The following is a 20,905-nucleotide window of genomic DNA, read 5'->3' on the forward strand; positions in this document are numbered from 1 at the left end:
GAATTGGGAACAAAACACCCATGGAAGGAGTTACAGAAACAAAGTTCAGAGCTGAGACGAAAGGATGGGATATCCAGAGACTGTCCCACCCGGGGATCCATCCCATAATCAGCCACCAAATGCAGACACTATTGAATATGCCAGCAAGATTTTGCTGACAGGACCCTGATATATCTGTCTCTTGTGAGGCTATGCCAATGCCTGGCAAATACAGAAGTGGATGCCCACAGTCATCTATTGGATGGAACACAGGGCCCCCAATGGAGGAGCTAGAGAAATTGCCCAATTAGATGAAGGGGTCTGCAACCCTATAGGAGGAACAACAATATGAACTAACCAGTACCCCCACAGCTCATGTCTCTAGCTGCATATATAGCAGAAGATGGCCTAGTCAGCTATCATTGGGAAGAGAGGGCCCTTGGTCTTGCAAACTTTATATGCCCTAGTACAGGGGAACTCCAGGGCCAAGAAGTGGGAGTAGGTAGGTTGGGGAGCAGGGCGAGGGGAGGGTATAGGGGACTTTTGGGATAGCATTTGAAATGTAAATGAAGAAAATGTCTAATAAAAACTGTTTAAAAGTATCTGTTCATATATTTTACATATTATATACAATACACATAAATATACTATATATAAATTTAAATATAAGTGTTTATATAAATGTAAACTTACGTATCTTACATATAATAAATAAAATAACGTACAACATAATAAAAATATATATTTTCTGTATATATGTAAAACAGCTTTTAGTAAGGGCAGCCATTTACCAACATACATCTAGCCACAACCCACTGATGAGTTAAAAAAATCGATTTGGTGAATTGTCATTAGCATTTTATAAAACTTATGAGAGCACAGTAGAAGAAAAAAGTCAACCTGAACCTTGATGTTACATTAAGGACCTATTAAAGTATAAATATTACTCAGAAAGAAAAAAAGTACCCTTTTATAAAATTGAAGCATTTTTTCTATATTTCTATAATTTACAAATATAGAGTAGATCATAACATTTTGTGTGTGTGTGTGTGTGGTGGAGAGTGGAGGCTGGCATATATACATGCCGTTTCATGGAGTACATGTATCAAACCCTAAAATGTAATTCCTTAGGTGATCACAGCAAAATGTGTGACTATTCCACTCTTACTAAAGAAAAATGGATAATTTTCACCCACACAGATATGTTTTACATGGTATGCTTTGCTGGTTAAGGATCACAGATTGGGAAAAGAATAGGAGCTTTGGAGTTTATAAAACATTTGTGCCCTTTTCTTCCTTCTCAATAACTACTGGGAAAAGCAACAGCAGCTCATGAGCAGGAAGAATCAGGTCAGTGACTCCAGTTAGGGATGAGTTTAATGTGCTCGACATGGTTATTTCTCTTAGCAAATATCTTAGTTTCATATTGAATCAGTTATTAGGAATTAGAAATTTTATTTCCTATGTTGGTTTCTCTTAGTTACTGTTCTACTGCTGTGAAAAAAAATTATGACCACTGCAGCTCGTAGGAAAGAGAATATTTAACTGGGGGCTTGGTTACAGTTTCAGAGGAAGCAGGTTGCTATACTCAGTGCTTGCTATATAACTAAGCTATAAGCTTAAAGATATGGCTAAAAGATATGGATTTGCCTTTGAAGATGTGGCTCTTCGGAAACTAAATGCTGTTTACAGACTTGGGTTATCCTGAGATTTTCAACCTCTTCTCTTAGAGCTCATAGGACCCATACAAATTGTAATAGAACAGAAAAATAAAATCAATTCCAACTCTATACACACACAAACACAGAGCGAGTGAGTGAGCGAGCGAGCGAGAGAGAGAGAAAGAGAGAGAGAGAGAGAGAAAAGAAAAAGAAAAAGAAAAAGAAAAAAGAAAAAAGAAAAAGAAAAGAGAAAAAAAAAGAGAAAAAGAAGGAAAAGGAGCAATTAAAAGTGGGTATACCAGTTGGGTCAAGGTAGTACATGCCTTTAACCTTAGCACTTGAGACAGAGGCAGGTAGACTTCTGTGTTTGGAGCCAGTCAGTGAGTTTCACACCAAGCAGGGCAAACAAACAAATAAACAACAATAACAACAACCCCCCCAAATCCCTGAATATATCAATTATGCTAATCTGATAAAATTTAATCTCAGTACACAAGACATTTTACACAGACACACACACACACACACACTCACAAAAGATTTGGTAGACAATGCATTTCAACATCTTTAAAATTTCCAGTTAGAAAGTTCTGTGCAATCAAATATGTTCAGTTAGTTAAGTGCATAGTGACATACAACAAGAGATGCTGTCAGGTCTATATTGGTAAGATAGTAATTACAAACATTGATGCAATGATGGAATTAATTCATTGTTATTGAATCTACCAAGGGAATAGTCATATCTCCATAGCTTTTAGTCATCTTCACAGTTTTTCATGCTGCACATTAAATCTCAGGAAGAAGAGAGACATAATAAAAGTTGGTTTTTCATCAAGTACGTTGTTAGATTTTCAAATGTTACATTTTCAGTCTCTGCATGCTTTGCTTCAAGCTCCAGATCTGTGTAGGAGACATAGCTCTAGGAAAGCAATGAAACTAAGTCTTAAAACCCGCAGAGGATCAGACAAAGTATCTAGCTTCCACTCACTTTCGGCAAGCTTTGTTTGATAAGAAGTGTAAGTATCAGAATGCATCATTGTGCTGCCTAACAGACAAGCAGAGAGTCTAATAAGCCAGTGAAGAACACGGTTGTGAGGAACCCTATAACACGTTAAAGGCTGAGTGCAAGCTCCAGTCAGGCTTCTCCCTGACCGAGACTGCAGCAGACTTCCTTCCTAGTGGCAGGTGGGAGCAGGTGGGAAGGATGCTTTGATTGCATCCCTGGAAGCAGGTGGGAAAGGAGGCGTGATTCTGTCCCTGGCCAGAGCTGTGACTACTATAGCCAGAGAAGAAGGACAATCAAACCATCCTACTCTCTGGGTGCCTGCCCTGTTTCTATTCCCCCAGTCCTTCCCAATCAGTGAAATCGCTGCATAAACTTAAAGTGTTTGCCTTCCACAGCTCAGACTCATCTGAGAAGCTCATTCAGAACACTGATCATTTCTAAGGATACACTTGAATGCTAGGGTAGGGCAGATGCAGACCATTCTCTTAGGCTGAATAAACAAATATGTGAAACCAAACTAAAACGTGGCACATATTCCTGTGCTTTGGACAGCTTGAAGAACACCAGGCAGGCCAGTGAAAGGGCTGAGCGGGGAAGCACGATTGCTGCTAAAGTCTGGCAACCTGAGTTCAAGCCTCGGAACCCATGGGAAGGCGGGAAACCAGGACGGAATTCTCAAAGGGACTCTCTGATGTTCCCACACCAGCCCTATTATCTTCTCCGCACCCTCTAAACTAATAAACAAAAATTAGGAGCGACAAAAACAAACTCAAACCACAACCTAGTCAGAAACACTGCCTAGGAGCTGTGCTCGCAGGCTGCACCGCTAACAATTGTGTCTCAAACCTACTCCTACTGAATCAACATAATTTAGAATAAAGGAGACTCCCTTAGCTCTATGGTTACAGAAAGGCTTAACTTGCCTGATAACTGATACCTGGAAAGGATTAAGGTTTCTTTATCAGGACGAGTTGTGTGAGTCTGGGTTATTTCATTGTATTTCATTTCCATTTGTATAGGAAATAGCGAGGCTGCATTGAGATGTGAAAAATAAAAAAAGAGCCAAAAAGGAATGGGCAGGGTCAGTGAGTGGGATATAAAGTGAATAAGAATATGTGTGTGAGTGTGTATGTGTGTGTATTATGTAAAATTTAAAAAGACTAAACTACTTACTCCTTCTTGGAGAAGAAATAATAAGACCATTTCTACTTAATTAAGTCAATATCAAGTCAAAATGTTTAAACATTAGTTAAGCTTTGGAAAATAAATATTCTATAATACACTGCAATAAAACTGTTTCTGTTACTTAATGTTCACTTGGGGGCTACTGGCTTATAATGAAAAGTACCTATAAGTACTTCGTAAAACATATGGTATAAATTTAGTATTATAGGGGAATTTTTTTTTGAAAACTCACATTCATGACAGACCACCTCTATGGTCTACCACAGTGTTATGAGGTAAATATATTCATATAAGACACATATTGTTTACATAGTCAATATAATCATAAAAAGTTACAGTGTACATACCAGAATCTTTGACTATATTGTATAAGACAATTAACAACTCAAATTTATACCCCAGTTCAAACTTCAAAACAGCTGTTCAAATAAAGTGAGGCTAAAGGGTCAGGTGCATAACACATGAGGTGAGGGACACATAACAAACATGTTTGTCCATTCTGACAGAACTCCATGGAGCCTAGAGCTTGACATATGACAGTAATTATGTTAGCCTTGTCCACATCAACACTGCAAACTCAGCTGTTCTAATATAATGGCTAAAGTATATAGTGACACACTCCTATTTCTGGAAAGAACACTAGTGTCGCAGCTGAAAGGCTGGCTTAGTGGTTTAGATCTTGTTGCTCGTGCAGAGAATCCAGGTTTGCTTCCTAGCACCCACATGGTGTCTCAGAAGCACCTGTACATCCAGATTTACAGGATTTGGGGCCCTCTTCTGACCTCTGCAGGCACATGGTGCACAAACATACATGGGGTAAAACACTCATCCATGTTAAAAACAAAGCAAACAAAACTAAAATGATTTAAAAAGTATAGTACATGTACAAAGGAAGGCTGGCTACATTTGTGTTCCACTGGCTGCTATACCGCCACCCCCTGTTGCTCACCCCACCCGACCCACAATGTGCTCACCAATGAAGAACTGTAAGCTATCAACACTCTCTTGGATACTCTCTTAGTTGCTTGTGTCTTTCTTGTAACAGAATTGCTAGCTTTTGGCTGTAGTTGAGGGTGCAGTCCATCAGGGCATGGGAATCTTAGCACCAGGGCCTTGAGGCACCTGTCACACTGCATCCACAGGCAGCGAGCAGAAAGCAATGACCGCCCATGCTTGTGTTGCTTTCTCCTTTTTACCCAGCCAAGAGTCCCAGCTCATAAACTGGTCCCGTCCGTATATAGCGGAGTCTTCCCATTTAACTAGTCTTCTGATCTAGGCAGTGTCTCGAGGCTGCCCACAGGAGATTTGCCTCCATGGTGAGTCTAAGTCTCATCCATCTGTCAATCAGGATTAACTATCAGATACTCCTTGCCTACTTCAGGCTTTCCCCATGAATGTGTCTAGCCTCAAACTCTTCATTCCAGACTTACAACACAATTTCCTCTGCTCTTGGATCTGCGTTTGCTAGAAAGCTAGTGGCCTGTTCTTAGAGCATGTTAGAACATAGAGGCTGGCTTCTGCATGGCGACTTTGATATGTCTTGCTGGGGTCATGTAGCTCAACCTTCGGTTCTGGTCTGCAAAGTGGCATCTGAATATCTCTGCCATCTAAGTCTATACAGAAAAAGTTAAAATAAATAGTGTGTATTTTCTTCAACATATTTCTACAAACCATCTTCTCAAATTCTATGTCTTTAAAGAATTATTATAATTTCACAGCTTTTACAGTGGTGTTCATCAGAATTCCATATGGAGCTTCTGACAAATTCTGATACTCATGTTCTGTACCTAGGCTATAATTCAAATGGTCACGGGCAGTTCTCTAGCAAAGTTGAATAAGCTGTTGTTATCTAAAGATGTGAGCTCTCAAATATGGCTTCAGTGCCTGTCTATCTACTCCCATGTTCCCTGCCATGGTAGTCATGGACTCACCCTCTCAAACTGGAAGCAATAAAAAGGTAACTAAGAGGATTCCAGAAGTGGGATATTCCTGTGACAGGCCCACAATGCTCCTTTTTGGAAGACCATGGGACTTACGATTTAAAAAGTGGTTGAGTGCTGTATCCTGGGCTTACTGAGCCATTAGGAGCTTGAAAGAAAGTAATGCTGAGAGCAATCTGGACAAAGCATCAGCTATATGGTTCTGGCTTTAGTGTCATGGAGGATACAGCAGAAAGGGGTTGCATCTTCTGTGGTAAAGAAAGTCACTAAGAGTGTGGCAGGAGAGTTCTTGGATGGAGGCCTGAAGAAACAATTACAAGAAGCTGTAAAAGTGAACCTTGGACTGCATTGGGGACCCAAAAATGGTGGAAGTGCCAGAACCATGGGATGCTATGTGGGAAAGTTGCACATAGGGAGTAGAACCAGGCAGAGAGAGAAGTGTGCTACAGTCAGCAAAGCTGGAAGGGTAGAGTCATGTAGCGCCACTCTCACTCAAACCACAACAATGTCCTAGTCAAACTTAATTAAAATACTACTTAATAGATAACAGAATAGCCATTATTAATAGCATAAAAATAATGAAACAAATTTGAAATAGCAGTTTTGAAGCGATATATTGTGGAGAGATTTATCATTCAAACCCCACCAAGCAAATGCTATATTAGAAGCTGCCAACACATTTTTCATTTTGCTTTGCAGCCAGAGTCCAAAGGACACAAACTGAATTTTACTATTTTAATAAAATAAAAGTACTAAAGCTTTTCAAGCTCATAGAAATCTAAGTACATTGATTACTCTTTTTAAAAAGATGTTAATTCTTTAGAAATGAAAACTAACAATGAGAATAAATATTTGTATTTATGAAAATAATATTGCTATCATTTTATTTATTATTATTACAATCACAGCAAAACTTAGAAGTATTTACAAATATAAATCTTATAAAATAGATATTGTATATTATAGAATTTTGGAAATATTTACAAAATTTTCAGTCTTCATTAAATCAGTTTTATGACCAATGAAATGATCATAAAAGTGATATTATATCTCATTTCATTAATACTATTAATGTTAAATTTGCAACAAAATTAGATGCTATCTCAAATGTTAATTCAAGAGACAAAATGACTGGGCATGGCAGCCCAAGCCTCAAGTCTAGCGGTTCTCTTACTGTGGGGTGTAACCCCGAGCCTTTCACAGGGGTCACATATCTGATATCCTGCATATCAGATATTTACATTGTGATTCAGATCAGTAGCAAAATTACAGCCATGAAGGAGCAATGAAAACCACTGTATGGCTGGGGGTCAGCACAACACGAGGGACAGTCTGAAAGGGCCCAGTGTTAGGAAGGATGAGAGCTGCTGCTCTAATCCCAGCACTCAGGAGGGAGAGGCTGATGGACCCTTGAGTTCCCACCAGACTGGTCTTTCCAGTGAGCTCCAGGACATCAAGACTATACACGGAGATCCATTCAAGAACCACACAAAACAAAGCAATCGTGTCACAGTACTGACTACAAGAGAAATAGAAAATAGTCCTGATAACTGGTATCAGTGAAAATCATGACTCGTAGAGTACTTACTATCTTTATGCTGGTTTTCAAACTCCTCAGATAGGAGATGGTAGCAACAACCCACACTGCAAACTCCCTTGACTTCAGCCTTGGATGTAAATATCCGCAGAGTACTGGGCGCAAGGTCACCACAGGTATGCAGCCCCACCATTAAACAGTCCTTTGGAGGCAATAAGAAAAATAGCAATTGACAAGAGTTAAAAACTACACAGGTAAAGATTTTAAGTGTCTTTTTAAATATGTGGATCTTTTAAATGATTAATTCTACCTAAAAAGTATTACATATCATTTTATACTCAAAATGAGTAATTCCTTTTAGGCAAAATGGTCAGACTTTCCTATTGCTTCTGTGGGGTTTTGTTTGTTTTTGCTTTTTTTTTTTTTTAATTTCTTCATTGGTATTTTCTCTCATTTCTTTTACAACTAATATTTGCTCAACAAATAGATACTGCAAATTAAAGGTTAAAATTAGGTCAAAAATGTAGCTACTCTGATAACCCGAGATTTGAAATGTTTGTATGATACTAGCCACATTTCTTTTATTGGCTGAACTTCTTTAGGCTGCTCAACTTTTATAAGAAACAGAAATGGTACTAAGTTGTCATTTCTAGGCAAATGCCAATACATTTACTTATTTTATTCATTGATCAAATCTAACAAAATAAAAATCAAGATATGTAGTTTTTTTCTCAAATTTCTAGCATGACTTTTATGTAAAAACTGTCTTATGAAATTGTTTCCAATTACTCAAATTCTAATTTAAATGTACTTACATGTAATAGAGTACAAATATATACATGCATAGAATTTTGTCAATCTGGCAATCATCTCAGAGTAATTTATTCTTGTGTTGCTTGACATGAATCACAGAAGTAAATTAACAAAAGCAAGTGGGACTTCTCTGTAGAAAATCTGTGCCATGTGCTTTTGGTATTTGGAAGTTCTATGACCTTTTGGGATTTTCAGGGGATACCCTTAACATACATAGTCCAGAGATCACACTAGGATTAGATTTATGACTTGAATATAGTCACAGCAACTTCTCAGGGTTTTTTTTTTTTTCCCCACAACATAAAAACAAAACCAAAAGAAAACACAAACCATCATACCCTCCAAATGCTCAGTCAGAATTATTTGTCGTAACAGTTTAATTTTTAAATACCAATTAAACTTAAATTCGAAGGTATAGATAAAGCCAGGCTTAGCAGTAAGAAGTCCCAGCAGTCAGGAGGCTCAGGCAAGAGGACTGCCGTGAGTTTGAGGCTGGTCTGGGCTAGATAATGAATTATAGGCTAGTCAGGCTTATATAGCAAGACTGTGTCTTAAAACTAAACAAATGACAACAATAAATAAATAAATATAGATGACATAGTCTTTAAGACATATCAAAGAATTAGTTAAGCCTCAATGAGTCTAATTATACAAAAAATATATCAGTATCACTAAGAACATAAGCTTGAGAAACAGCTCAATTTAGAGTCTGCTTCATTAGAAATATGATTTTGCAACTTTCGTTAACTTCCCAGTTTGTTATAGATTCCCTATGATAATGTCTCCAGGCTGTCCTTGAATTCAGGGTCCCCTTGCTTCAATCTTTATGCTATCCCTAGCATATGCCACCACGATCAGGTTGCAGAATTCTAGTAATGTAATTCCAAGAATGTTTTGAAAAATTTAAGTGACAAAATGCACAAAAATTTTGTATTTTACTTGTAAAAATTGTTTAAAAATAACCTAATTACTGCTTTTAAATGCATGCAGATTAAGGTTCCATTTAATCTGTACCCGTTATAGGTACATGGCTGGGGACGGGGTGCACTGGTGAAGCCTCGGAGCGGTTAACAGCATTTCCTACTCCTGCAGAGAAGCCAAGTTTGCTCCTCAGCATGCAGACTGGGCGCCTTAACTGCCTACAATGTAGATCCCGGGCATCCACTCTCTCTTCTGGCCTATGTAGCTGTGCACTCCCATGAACAAACTGTACAGAGACACTTGCATATACACATAATTTAAAAATAAGAATAACATCTCTAAAGTTGAAAATCAGTGACAGGGTAACCCTGTAAAAATCATAAAACCAAGATTTAAATATCTAAAGAATTCCAATATCTTTGTTTAGACATTTCTTTTAGAAAGATATTTAAAAATTAACAAAGAATAATATTAACTTCTAAAGGAGCCAGGCTGCATAATCTCCGGAGCTTCTGTATAATACTGTTATAACATCTAGTGGTAGTGCGTTTGAGATACACTGCTTTCCAATTATAAACTCGACTACTTAGAAATTATTAAAATCTTAAAGAATACACACAGGCTATTACTCAGAAAGTATTAAAACCTTAAAGAATAGGCTATTCCTGCTCTAGGAAACTGCGTGCTGGTTAATAACTCTGCGCTCATCTCCTCTCTAGCTGTTCTCACCATCCTGATCTGATCAAGTGCGAGCGCAGGAAAACATCATGCTGTACCCCATGAACAGCTATAATCATGGTGTCAATTCAAAACAAGTAAATTATGAAAATAGACAGTTTTTGAATTAGAATTTAAACAACCTCTAACTGTGGATAATTTGGCTTCCTGACTAGCAGTTGTGCTAGCTCTTCTACCCACAAGTGAAATGAGTAGAGGGGTTTGTATTCTACAGTGTACCCTTATTCAATGTTGACAGCTGTGGGTACAGTGAAAGCCAGTTAGGATTCTACTCTTGCTCTTTAGGATTACTCTGTCAGATAAGATTACATTAATACAATAACAAGCTACTGAAACTGCATCTCTGTCAACAGCACTTTTGCAAACTAAAGAATCTGAAAGTTGAATCACCTCCAGATCTTCAATAATGTCATGCAATTGTGAATCAGCAGTGATGAAAGACGTTAGTGGTGAATACATGCTTGAGTCCCTTGCTTTGGATGTCGTATTTCTTCTCTCTTTTCTCAGTCCAGACTTTTCTGTGGTCTGCACCTGTGATGAAGTAGGTTCGATGGCATCAACAGGTAAAAAGTCTATGAGAGAAAAGGCATCTTCAAAATACAAATTTTCTTCCTCAGCTGGCTGAGCAAGCAGATTTTTTTGCTGTTTTCTGATGATTGAAATTGCAGACCCTGAAAAATCAGGCAAAACATCGGTGGCAGACAGGTCTTGATTCCCAAGCCTGCTCCTCTGCATGCTCTCAGCATCCCCCTTACACTCCACTCCCTTTGGCACTTTCAACTCTTTGGGCATTTCTAATGCCAAGCCGGTGGCGTCTGCTCTTGACTGAGGATGATACAGGTTCCAATGCTTCTTCAACTTCCTGTTTCTCTCCTTCGCGCCATGAGTATTAGTGTTTGAGGAATCGATGCCATAAACGTTCAAACCATATTTTAAGGACAAAAAGGAGCTTAGATAGCCTTTACCAGAACCCACGTCAATTATCTGAAGAAAACAAAATGGAAGAAACAGTCCACGTGTTTTATTAAGATGAGTAACAAATGCAATATATCCTTTATATACTATACTTGCTAATGTTTTGATTTCTATTAAAAATAAATTACTGATCATCTTTATTCAACATTTTCCTGTTCCAGATTGTACAGTGAATCAAAGGAACAACTAAGGAACAAAAATAACATTGAAAGCAAGGAAGAAACTATGTTTTTATCATATATTGGCACTATTATCTCCACAGAAAATTCCAAAGAATATCTTTAGAGGTCAACAAAATTAACTGCTGTACTAAACCATGTGCCAAGGTGTTGGGATAACCCATACACATTGTATCAATTGGGTATGAAGTCTGGTGCTCTCAGTTCTTAACCGCTGTGTCAGCAGTGCCCAGCTAGCAGGACAAGGAAAAGTTTGTCATTTCCTCACCTACCCAAAAGAAAGGCAGGCTACTGTGGGGGAGAAATCTCTCCCACTATGCTAATAGCTTTTTGTTTTTTGTTTTGTTTTGTTTTGTTTTTTGAGAAAGAAGTGCGGTATTTGACCAACAAAGTGCTGTAGGCTGAAGCTTGGGCAGAAAAGCAACAGAGGAGAGAGAGGCAGCCGGACAAAAGCAGAAGGTGAGCAGGGAAATAGTGTGGTGAGAGATAAAGTGGAGGAGAAATCTGCTTAAGTTAGATGGGCTGGCTGAGGGACCGTGCCAGTAAGCAGGACCCCCAAAAGTCCCACAATACAAGGCACCAAGTAAGTAGAGATTACCAATGATCCCATAAAACATATATAACACAACAGTAAGGAACGTTTGAATGCAAATGTTTTAAAACAAGACAATATAACAATACCTAGCAGTTAAGTTTAACAAAGAACAGAAGGTACATACATTGAAAACTGTGACTGCCACATAAAATCCTGAAAGGTTAAACAGAGAGATAGCTGAGATAGCTCATGTCATGAATCAACAATCTCAATACCAAGATGGCAATTATTCTCTTTCAACTCAGAGATCAACACAATCTTAACTGAGTCTAAAGACACTGAAAATCATATACTACAATTTACATGCAAATGCAAATCACCTGTAAATAACAAAAACATTTTCTCAGAAAGAATAAAGTTAAAAGATATTATTAGTTCAACAATTAACTTAATAGGCTCGGAAGAAGGCTCAGTGAATAAAGAGATTGTCTAGCAAGCGTGATGACCTAAATTTAGATTCCCAGAAGACACATAAAGTGGGGCAGGTATGAAACCACTTATGAGCAAAGCACCAAGAAGCAGGACAGGATCCCTCCAGCAACCTGACATGCCAATTTGAATTGGCAGGGTCTGAGTTCAACAAGAAATGATGCTTCAATAAATAAAGTTGAGAGTGACCAAGGGAAGTCTACCAGATGTCACCTTTGGTCTGTCACAAGCACACCCATACATACATCATGCATACATGTTAAAGACGAATACAAATACTGGAGGCACACTACACATGAATACACATGCAAAATATTAACATAAAACAATGACCCAAACAGATTAATAGTGCTCTAAGAACAGATATAAATCATCAAGGAAAGATTCTGGAATTTTATAATATTAGGCAGACCGCCCAAGGATGAAACAGTCTTTTCAATAAATAATACTGTGGTAAAGAAGTAGCTAAATGGGAGGAAATAAACTCTGCCTCTCACACAGGAAACAAATATTAAAAGCATATTATGGGTCAAATTGTAAGACTACATAGAATATAACTTGCAAGAGAACATGAAAAAAAAAAAAACCTTTGTGATCTAGAAATAGGCAAAGATTTTGTATACAGGACACAAGAGCAAGAACAACAAGATAGTTCAGATAGATTTCGTTAAAAATAAAGCTTTTGCTATTCAAAATGTACAGTTTAAATTTAGAAAAAAATATCTTTTACGTGTTTGTTTTAATTTGTATGCTTCTGTGTGTGTGTGTGTGTGTTTCCTTCTACCTCCTTCCACCCAAGGACTGAACTCAGGATGTCACTCTTGGAGCTATGTGGGTTTCTCTGCTGCATCATCTTGCCAGCCTCTATACATTTAACACACATAGCTAAATGGAGTAGGGAGAGGGCTAACTAGCCTCCCCTGGGCTGAGGCGCTACTGACAGTTGATGGTGGGTAGGGAAGGCAGGTCAGTTTTCTACAGTCTTTTTAAGGGTAGGACCCAAGCAGGTAAGGCATGCTGCAGTGAGTAACCCCACAGCCCTGAGTAACACAGGCAGCACGGGCTGACTTGGGCTATACAGAAAGAGGGAACCAATGTTGGGAGGAGAACAGAGGGGGTTAAAAATTCATACTTCCAATACACAGTGGCACAGAGCAAATGTTTTCATTAAAAAGGGAGGATGGGGATATGGTGACCAAGGACTGAACTAAAGTAATACTGAAACACGTTAGGGAAAACCACAGAACTCTGTAGCTCCATGTCCAGTATCTGCGCTTCAGTTTCAAAAGGCTTAGGTAGCTCCACCCCTCCACCTTTGCTGCCTAAAACACCCATCTCTCTTACAGACTGATTCCACTCCCTGTATACTGCCCTTCCTTGGCAGTCTTCCCACAGCTCTGACATTCTAACAGCTCAGGCTGTGCACAGTTAACTCAAGCTTCCCTGTCACAATGGCCTCTCTGGATCTCCTCACTGGGACTTTGACTCTGCCACATGCTGCCAGGTCTCAATGACCCTGTGAAATCACGGAGGAAGGAAACATGACCAGTTCAATCTTACATCTTTTAAGCCTCCAAAACCAATACCACGTGGCAACACTGTCAAGTTCCAGTGCCAGCTCATGACAGAGCCTGCCCCATCTGGACCCTGGTTTCAGTAAGTTCTGTAGGCTGAAGGTGGTGGCTTTCTTAGTTATCTACCTTCCGGGAATAGAAAACCTCTTTGACTCTTTCTTTTCACAATTTTGACCCTAAAGTGTATGGGGTGTTGCTCTCTAGGTACCTGTGACGGCTATTCTTGGCTGTCAACTTGCCATTAGCTGGGATTATAAACCAAAAATGGAGGGGCAAATCTGTGAGGGCTTTTTGGTTCATCAGAAGTGAGAAGATCCACTTCTAATACAGGCCTTCGAGATGTGAAGGCACATTAGTTTATTCGGATCTTTTGAAGTGGAAGATCCACCTCTAAGCTGATCCATGCCTTCTGCTTGAAGCCTCTATAAGGACATGGAAGAAGAAAGCTTTTTCTCTTTGCCTGCTTGCTCTCTCATCTCACCAGCAAGTCATATACACAGGAAGTATAGCCTGTCTCTCAAGAATTCCAGTATATACTAAAGACCAGCCTTTGTCTTATTCTAGCTTGATGTGGCTCGTGACAGATCTTTCAATGGCGATTTAAGAACTGTGTGTAATCTCTTTGGTAAGTGAAATAAACACGGAAAGGAAAGTTGAGAAGAAGAGGATGCCGTGGGGAACAACAGTCCACTAAAATGTAGAAGTAGGAAAGGAAACCTGAGTGATACCAAAGATGGGTAAGACTCGTAAGAAAATATTCTTACCTGCTTTAAGCCACAGTAATCAGCAATACTGCAGATTAGCTCTGACATTGCCTGAACCTCATGAGATTTTTTTGTATTCATAAACTCAATTGCCTTCACATTTTCATCTGAACAAACATAAAGAAAATTAGAACACTGCTATAAAAGAAAATTTTAGTTGTCACCTGAAATTTACAGCTTTTTAAATTACACATTAAAATGGCATGAATTCTATTGTGATATCTGTGTAAATACATTATTTTAACAGTTATGATTTAAATTGAACTAATAAAAATCCACAGATTACTAAAATCATTCCGTGATATAACAAATAGTTAACTCTAAGTGAAAAAAATTGAATTCCTCAAAGCCAATCAATCAACCAACCAACCAAACAAAAAAACTTGTCATCAAAGAACAGCTTTAACAGAGTAAAAAGATAAGCAAGCAACAAACTGGAAAAGACATTCTAATGCACATATATAAAAATAAAACCCTATACATCAATAAGAAAAATACTGCCCAACATAAGAGCAGACAAAGGAGCAGCCATTTCACTGTCTGCACTGTCCAACCCAGTGTCTACCAAGCACAAGATTATTTACACTCACACATAAAACTACCAAAGCCAAAATGCAAAGTAAACTTCTAAGCTATACTAGTCATATTTGAAGTGCTTATTAGCCATATGTGGTTATTTTCTCCTATATAGTATAAGCAATCATATACACTAATATATACATGAATATATTGTATAGTATTGCAGAGCATTCAACAACACAGCACTTTAGAGCACACACTGTGTGCTCTAGAATATAAAGCACATATAACAAGGCAGTCAGCAGCATTAGACAGGTGGGAATTGGGTGGAGGCAAGTTCACCCCAGGAGGGCTGGGCTAGAAATCAATCTATTAAGGTGTGGCAGTGCTCACATGCAACATGCCTGCTTACAGGATGAACCTCTTATTTTTTTCAATAGGAAAATGCAAACCTTACTAGTAAGATGCTTCCAGGAGCAAATGGTTTTAGTACAATTGCATTCCACTGACAGAAACCAGCCTAGAACACAAATAAACTGACGTACTCCATATATGGAGTATATTCCCTCCATGTGAAGCTAGCTGTCACTAGCTTGTCTCTACACTGTGATGCCAGCTTTCTTTCAGTGGTATAAGACATCGTCCATCTAGATCTTGGTGATCACACCTGCTATCCAACACATAGTACTTAAATTTTAGAAGGCAGGGGGACGTCGAGGCAGACGATCCTTACTGAGAAATTCACTCAGTTGTGGCCAGTTTAGAAACTTCTGGGATAAAGTACTTATGCATTGGATACAATGCCAATGGGAATGTTGCTGATGAGATCAGTTCCAGCCAGAACACCCTTACCCCGAGCTATGACTTCCCAAAGTCCTTTGTAATTTGTTCCAGTGAAACATGACCATGTGAAAATAATTTTATTAAATACTCAAAGATAAAGGAAGAACAACAATAATGATGCAAAGCTTGTGTCAGAAGGGGAAGATAAGCTCCCTTTACAATGAAGGGCTTCTGTGGATCTGCTTTGGCTAGCAAACACTATTCACTGGTAATAGGACAAAATTACGTATGCCTCTGGGTGAGGTGCACGAAAAAGCAAGTTAATTAGCATTCGAGCTAACACTGTAAAGCTGATTAATCATGGGGAGATAATCAAACACGCCTTCCTGCATGTGTCAAGTTACCAGCATCAGGATAAGCAAGAAGAAAAAGACTGAGGTAAACTTCTCGACGGAAGGGATTTAAACGTTACATCTAAGTGTCCTGGATGAGTCCAGACTGATTCCTACAGGAATGAAAAAGCAGGCTGGAGAGATGACTCAGGGTAGGAGGAGTTGCTAGTTTTGCAGAGGACACTGCCTGGCATGGCAGCTCACAACTGCTCAAAACTAGTTCAGATGCCGTAATCTGGTCTCTGTGTGCACCAGGCAAACACTCATACACAGACATGCATGTAAGCAAAACACTCTCATACATAAAAGTAAAAACTCTAAAAGACAAAATAGTTTTAAAAAAAGAAGCTGTAAGTAATTTCTGCAACACTAAGACAAACTTAAGTACAGCCTGATTATTAGATAGTATTACTAACGCATAGCTAAAGTCCTGAATAAACCAACATGCTACAGGGTAAGCAGGAATGTATTGGGTTCTTATGGACATGTGCTAAAATACTTGCAGGGAATACGGTATCTGTAGCTGATGGTCAAAGGACTCAGATTTTAGAGAAGTATGTGTGGGCGTCCTAACAGCGAACAGGCAGGGGTTTAGCATGGCAAATCTAGGTCAAAGTATCAGGATTCACGGCAGGATTCAAGCAATGTTTCTCTAAGTTTATAGCTTCCTAAAAAAGTTGATGAACTAATGAGGGCCAAATGAGACAGCAGACAAGAAAGACTTTAGGAAACAATAAAGGTCACATAGTTTTATCACTGATGTAATTAGAATTTAACCCATTGTCTGTACTACTAACGCTGGTTCCTCAGCACGGAACACAGCCGGCTTTTAAAACCACAGCTTCCTGATCACCACCTTTGAACTGGGGTATCTTCTGATTCTTACATAACTATAGACATGCGTTTTACTCTATCTGGCCACTTGCGTTATAATTTGGAAAATCCCCACTTTCTCATACATTTCCCCAGCAACCACCTTCCACGTTCTTTATATTCTTCCCTAAGAACCAGCCATAGAGAAACCATTATCCCACTGAAATAAAGATGAATGCAAGTATTTTAGCATCTGTGGTAGCACAATATTATATGTGTTTGAGATTCTGAAACTGTGGTAAAGACATTCAGAGGCTAATATAGGAAAGAGCATAGAGATCTGTAAGTGTTCTTAATATGGGATAAGGGAATCTGTTCTTTTCAGTATGAGCTAACTTATCAGGGCTGATAATATCCGACAATAAATAAACTAAGACTATAACGGACAGACATACATCAATGAGCCACGTCCTATGTCTAAGGACCTAAAAAGCGAATGTAGACATCACAACCACACATACCAACTCTCTGTCTTGTATCTACTCGGAGGGCTGTGAGCAACTGCTCAGAAGGAGTACACAGTCCCAAGTTTTGCACAGAATAGTGTTTTGCAGTTCGAGCAAAGGCTTCCACACTCAACAGCTTCTGAGAAGTTTCACAAAATATTTTGGGGAGCTCAGCGAAACCTAAAGAAATGGACATAAGAGATTAGCAACAGTTGTGTTTGAGATCTTTCAAACAGCAAATGAACAGCTAGGATTTTACAGCAACTTACAATGTTTTAACTTTCAATCTCTACAACATTTCCAACAGTTCCTTTGCATTTGCTATTTAAACTCTCAGCCTCCACAAAACCTGGTTTTTAGCATTTTCTCCAATCATGTCTTTAAAGATCAAATTAAAATGTGGTCTTTGAGCTTTCCAGGAGCAACAACAGCAGAAGTCTTAAGTCTAAAGAGTAACATATTTAATTTATGAACTGCCTTTCGTTCCTACAACCGTGCATGTTAAGGTGCCAGTCTTTACCACACCGTTGTTCCTTATTCCTGTTAAATAGTATTGCACAATTGTATTCTTTTATACTGATGTCATGGGACATTAATTTGTTTCTAAAGTTTTTTTCTTTCTTTTCATTCTAATTTATACATAGCAGTTCATAAATCTTTAGTGAATAAAACAGTTAATTCGTTTAAAAAGTATTTTTAAAAACTAAATCAAAGTGTAACAAACTAAAAGCAAGCTTACAAAACCAACAAATCCAGGGTTGAACAGCAAGTGTGAAGTATTGAAGTATGCATGGCATCCTCTCTGGGGAAGCACACACTCCAGAGAACTCTTTGATTCTACCCAAGCCAAACGAACACCATAATCCATATGCCATGAATCCTGTCCACTAAAGTCCACAGAGACACAAAGGAAACTGCTGCTCTCTGATAAAACTTGGAAATAATGTACATGATAGCTTCAAATTCTAAATAAAAACTATATGCTTCTGCATATACATGCTTTCTTTGTAAAACTAGTATCTCTTAATTTGGTGTTATAATGTGTGCTATATTTATTATTAAAAAATAGCAGAGATGTGCAACTTCAACTTTGAATCAACTAAATAGAAAATAAAACCACAAAGTTACTGTGGTGAATTTATTTAATATAGATTCTGGGACATTTTACAAGCTGAATTTACTGATGTAGCCAAAAGTAATTAAATCTACATCAAAATATTTAGATATGATACCGGGGGAGAAACTCAGTCAACTATTAAGTAAGACTTTCAGGTTTAAGAGCAGTCTCAACATCGGCAGGGTCCAGGGGACCAGTTTCTTAAAGTGTGATAGAATACAAATATTAAATGGCAGTGAGCAGAGGGGCCGTTATAATCGTCAGTTATTGGGCAATGTTGCCAACAGAAAGAAATGTGATGTTTCTGTTGGAAAAGTCAATGTTTGAATCAACTTAGCTATCCTACTGAAAATTCTTGAAAAGATTCCAATTTGACTTTGACCTAAATGCTATTAATTTGCTTTTAATTACAGACACCCCCAAATTTGGGATATTGGATGCCTAAGTTAAAGTGTTTTCAACAAGTTAATTTTTTAAAGGGGTATATATATTCTGAGTCAATCTTATATCTTTAGAGTTAAAACCAGTTTACTCAGTCCAGAGTTCCACAATTAGAAATTATTTTGATCATGTAAGTACAGCTGAGGTAATTTTCTTTTCTTCTTTTGAGAGACTCAGTTTGCCACTTTTAGAGAGTCACAGAGAACAAGAAAGGAGAAAGATCTTTCCTTTCTTCTGAGTCCCACATGTGTGTCTTGCTGACTGGGTGTCTATATAATCAGTTTGTGATTAGCAGCTAGGAGCAGAGAAGCTGCAGTGTAGTAGACTAGACTAGCCTTAGCTACTTCTTAGTTGGGTGCAAATATTCCTCCCCACAGGGAAGGATGCTTGCTGCCTGCTTGCTACACCTGCACACTCCATAGCTTGACTGTTTTGCTTACAGCGCCCTCTAGTGGAAGTTCCTAATCCTTACTTCAGTGTCAGCTTCTATTGTTTTCTTTGTGCAACCATTATTATCTCTATCCCAGAGCTATAAGGCAGTATGTGAAACAGATTAACTGAGAGCCAATGAGCGGGCTCAGTGGGTAAAGGCGCTTGTGCACATTCTGACAACTGAAGGCTATCGTCAGGTCCCATGTGGTGGAAGGCCAGAACTGACTCCTGCACCTGTTCTCTGACCTCCACAGATTCACAAAGGTATGCTATGTTGGCATCCATACTAACAGGTCATGCATACACCACACACACACAACAATAAATAAAAATAAGATTTAAAGACAATAACAACTTAGGAAATAAGATGGAAAAGAGGCAGGAGAGGATGTTTTAAAAACATGATACCAAGATACCTCCAACCTACTTTTACTATTTCTACCAGATACGGCTGTATATAGGAAACCAAAAGTCAAACACACAGACCATAGAATCTTTGAGGAAAAATGCACAAAGCTTTAAAACTAGAGATAAAAATCAATGAACGTATATTCATAATCAAGTAAGATTTCAAAACTACTTACCTGTTATCATATGTGAGTGTCCCAAAAGACTCTGAGGAGGACGAGCTCTGCAGATCTCACAACAACGCACTACCCCATTGCTAAGATGTGCTGAATGCTTAATACCACATGCCAGGCATGGTTAAACATTTTACCTGTCATCTGAGCAAGTTAATTGTTGCTCTTATGTCATTTGCAGTGGAAAAAACTAAGACTTGACAAGATGGTAACGGATTCAAATGTGCACACACCATCAGGGCAAATAAACCTTGGCAGTCTGACTTCACACTCTGCTCCTAATCCCCATGTTCCAGAGCCTGCCACAGCAGCGGGCAAAGTAACAGCGGGCATTATAAGGGACCTGACTATCAGAATCCGGTCTGGCAACTTCTCTGGTCGAGATCAGCCTATAGCGCTATGGTAAGATATCACACACTTGCTTATTTTTGTAGCCATTTTCTTTACTCTTCTTAACATTTCCTTCTCCACTAGAAGTGATCTTGGTTCCAGAAATTAAAATGTAATTTGGACATAAGAGATGATTGATGTCTCTGAAAGGACAGTAAAATACTCGTGTAAGATTTTCTGTGGTATCTACTAGAAACAAGGAATGACTACTGTTCCATGTTCAGTTGTAAAGCAAAAGTATTTTGCACACAGTATGAATGAACGGATGATGGATGGATGCATGCATGCATGAACGACAGCATATTTCAATGCACTTACTATTGTAGCATCATCAACTACGGAACTCTCCTAAGACTCCGTAGTGGTTGTAATCACTGAGGCCACTACGAGGACTTCAATAGCAGCACTGAGCCTGTTAGGGAAGCATAAAAGCTCGTTTCAGCCTGAATGTTGACAATGTTAGTGTGAGACAAGAGTGATTTAGATCACAGAACACAGTATAAGATACAAATATGTACTAGTTACAGACATAACTGTGCTATACGGGTTGGGGAAAATCATTATTCACACAGCCAATGGACCAGAATTTTAGGAAGATGCTGACAAGAGTATCTTCCTGATAATTATCTTCACAG

The 20,905-nt window shown here is 38.5% G+C and overlaps 1 protein-coding gene across 4 annotated transcripts in view; it reads right to left on the reverse strand.

Moving 5' to 3' along the window:
* Mettl25 (methyltransferase like 25) overlaps positions 1-20,905 on the reverse strand; it is a 74,387-nt gene that overhangs the window by 47,796 nt on the left and 5,686 nt on the right. For 2 of the 4 annotated variants that reach the window (XM_021173972.2, XM_029482672.1), the window contains exons 2-5: positions 17,325-17,489; positions 14,297-14,403; positions 10,171-10,764; positions 7,360-7,510 (exon numbers count right to left, since the gene is read on the reverse strand). In XM_021173972.2, the coding sequence (XP_021029631.1) occupies positions 7,360-7,510; positions 10,171-10,764; positions 14,297-14,403; positions 17,325-17,489 (1,017 nt within the window). Of the gene's footprint in view, positions 1-7,359; positions 7,511-10,170; positions 10,765-14,296; positions 14,404-17,324; positions 17,490-19,883; positions 20,414-20,588; positions 20,683-20,905 lie in introns of all 4 variants that reach the window. The other 2 variants (XM_029482671.1, XM_029482673.1) reach the window with 2 other exon arrangements.

Source organism: Mus caroli, chromosome 10 (genome assembly GCF_900094665.2).
Source record: "Mus caroli chromosome 10, CAROLI_EIJ_v1.1, whole genome shotgun sequence".
In the NCBI taxonomy this organism is placed as follows: domain Eukaryota; kingdom Metazoa; phylum Chordata; class Mammalia; order Rodentia; family Muridae; genus Mus; species Mus caroli.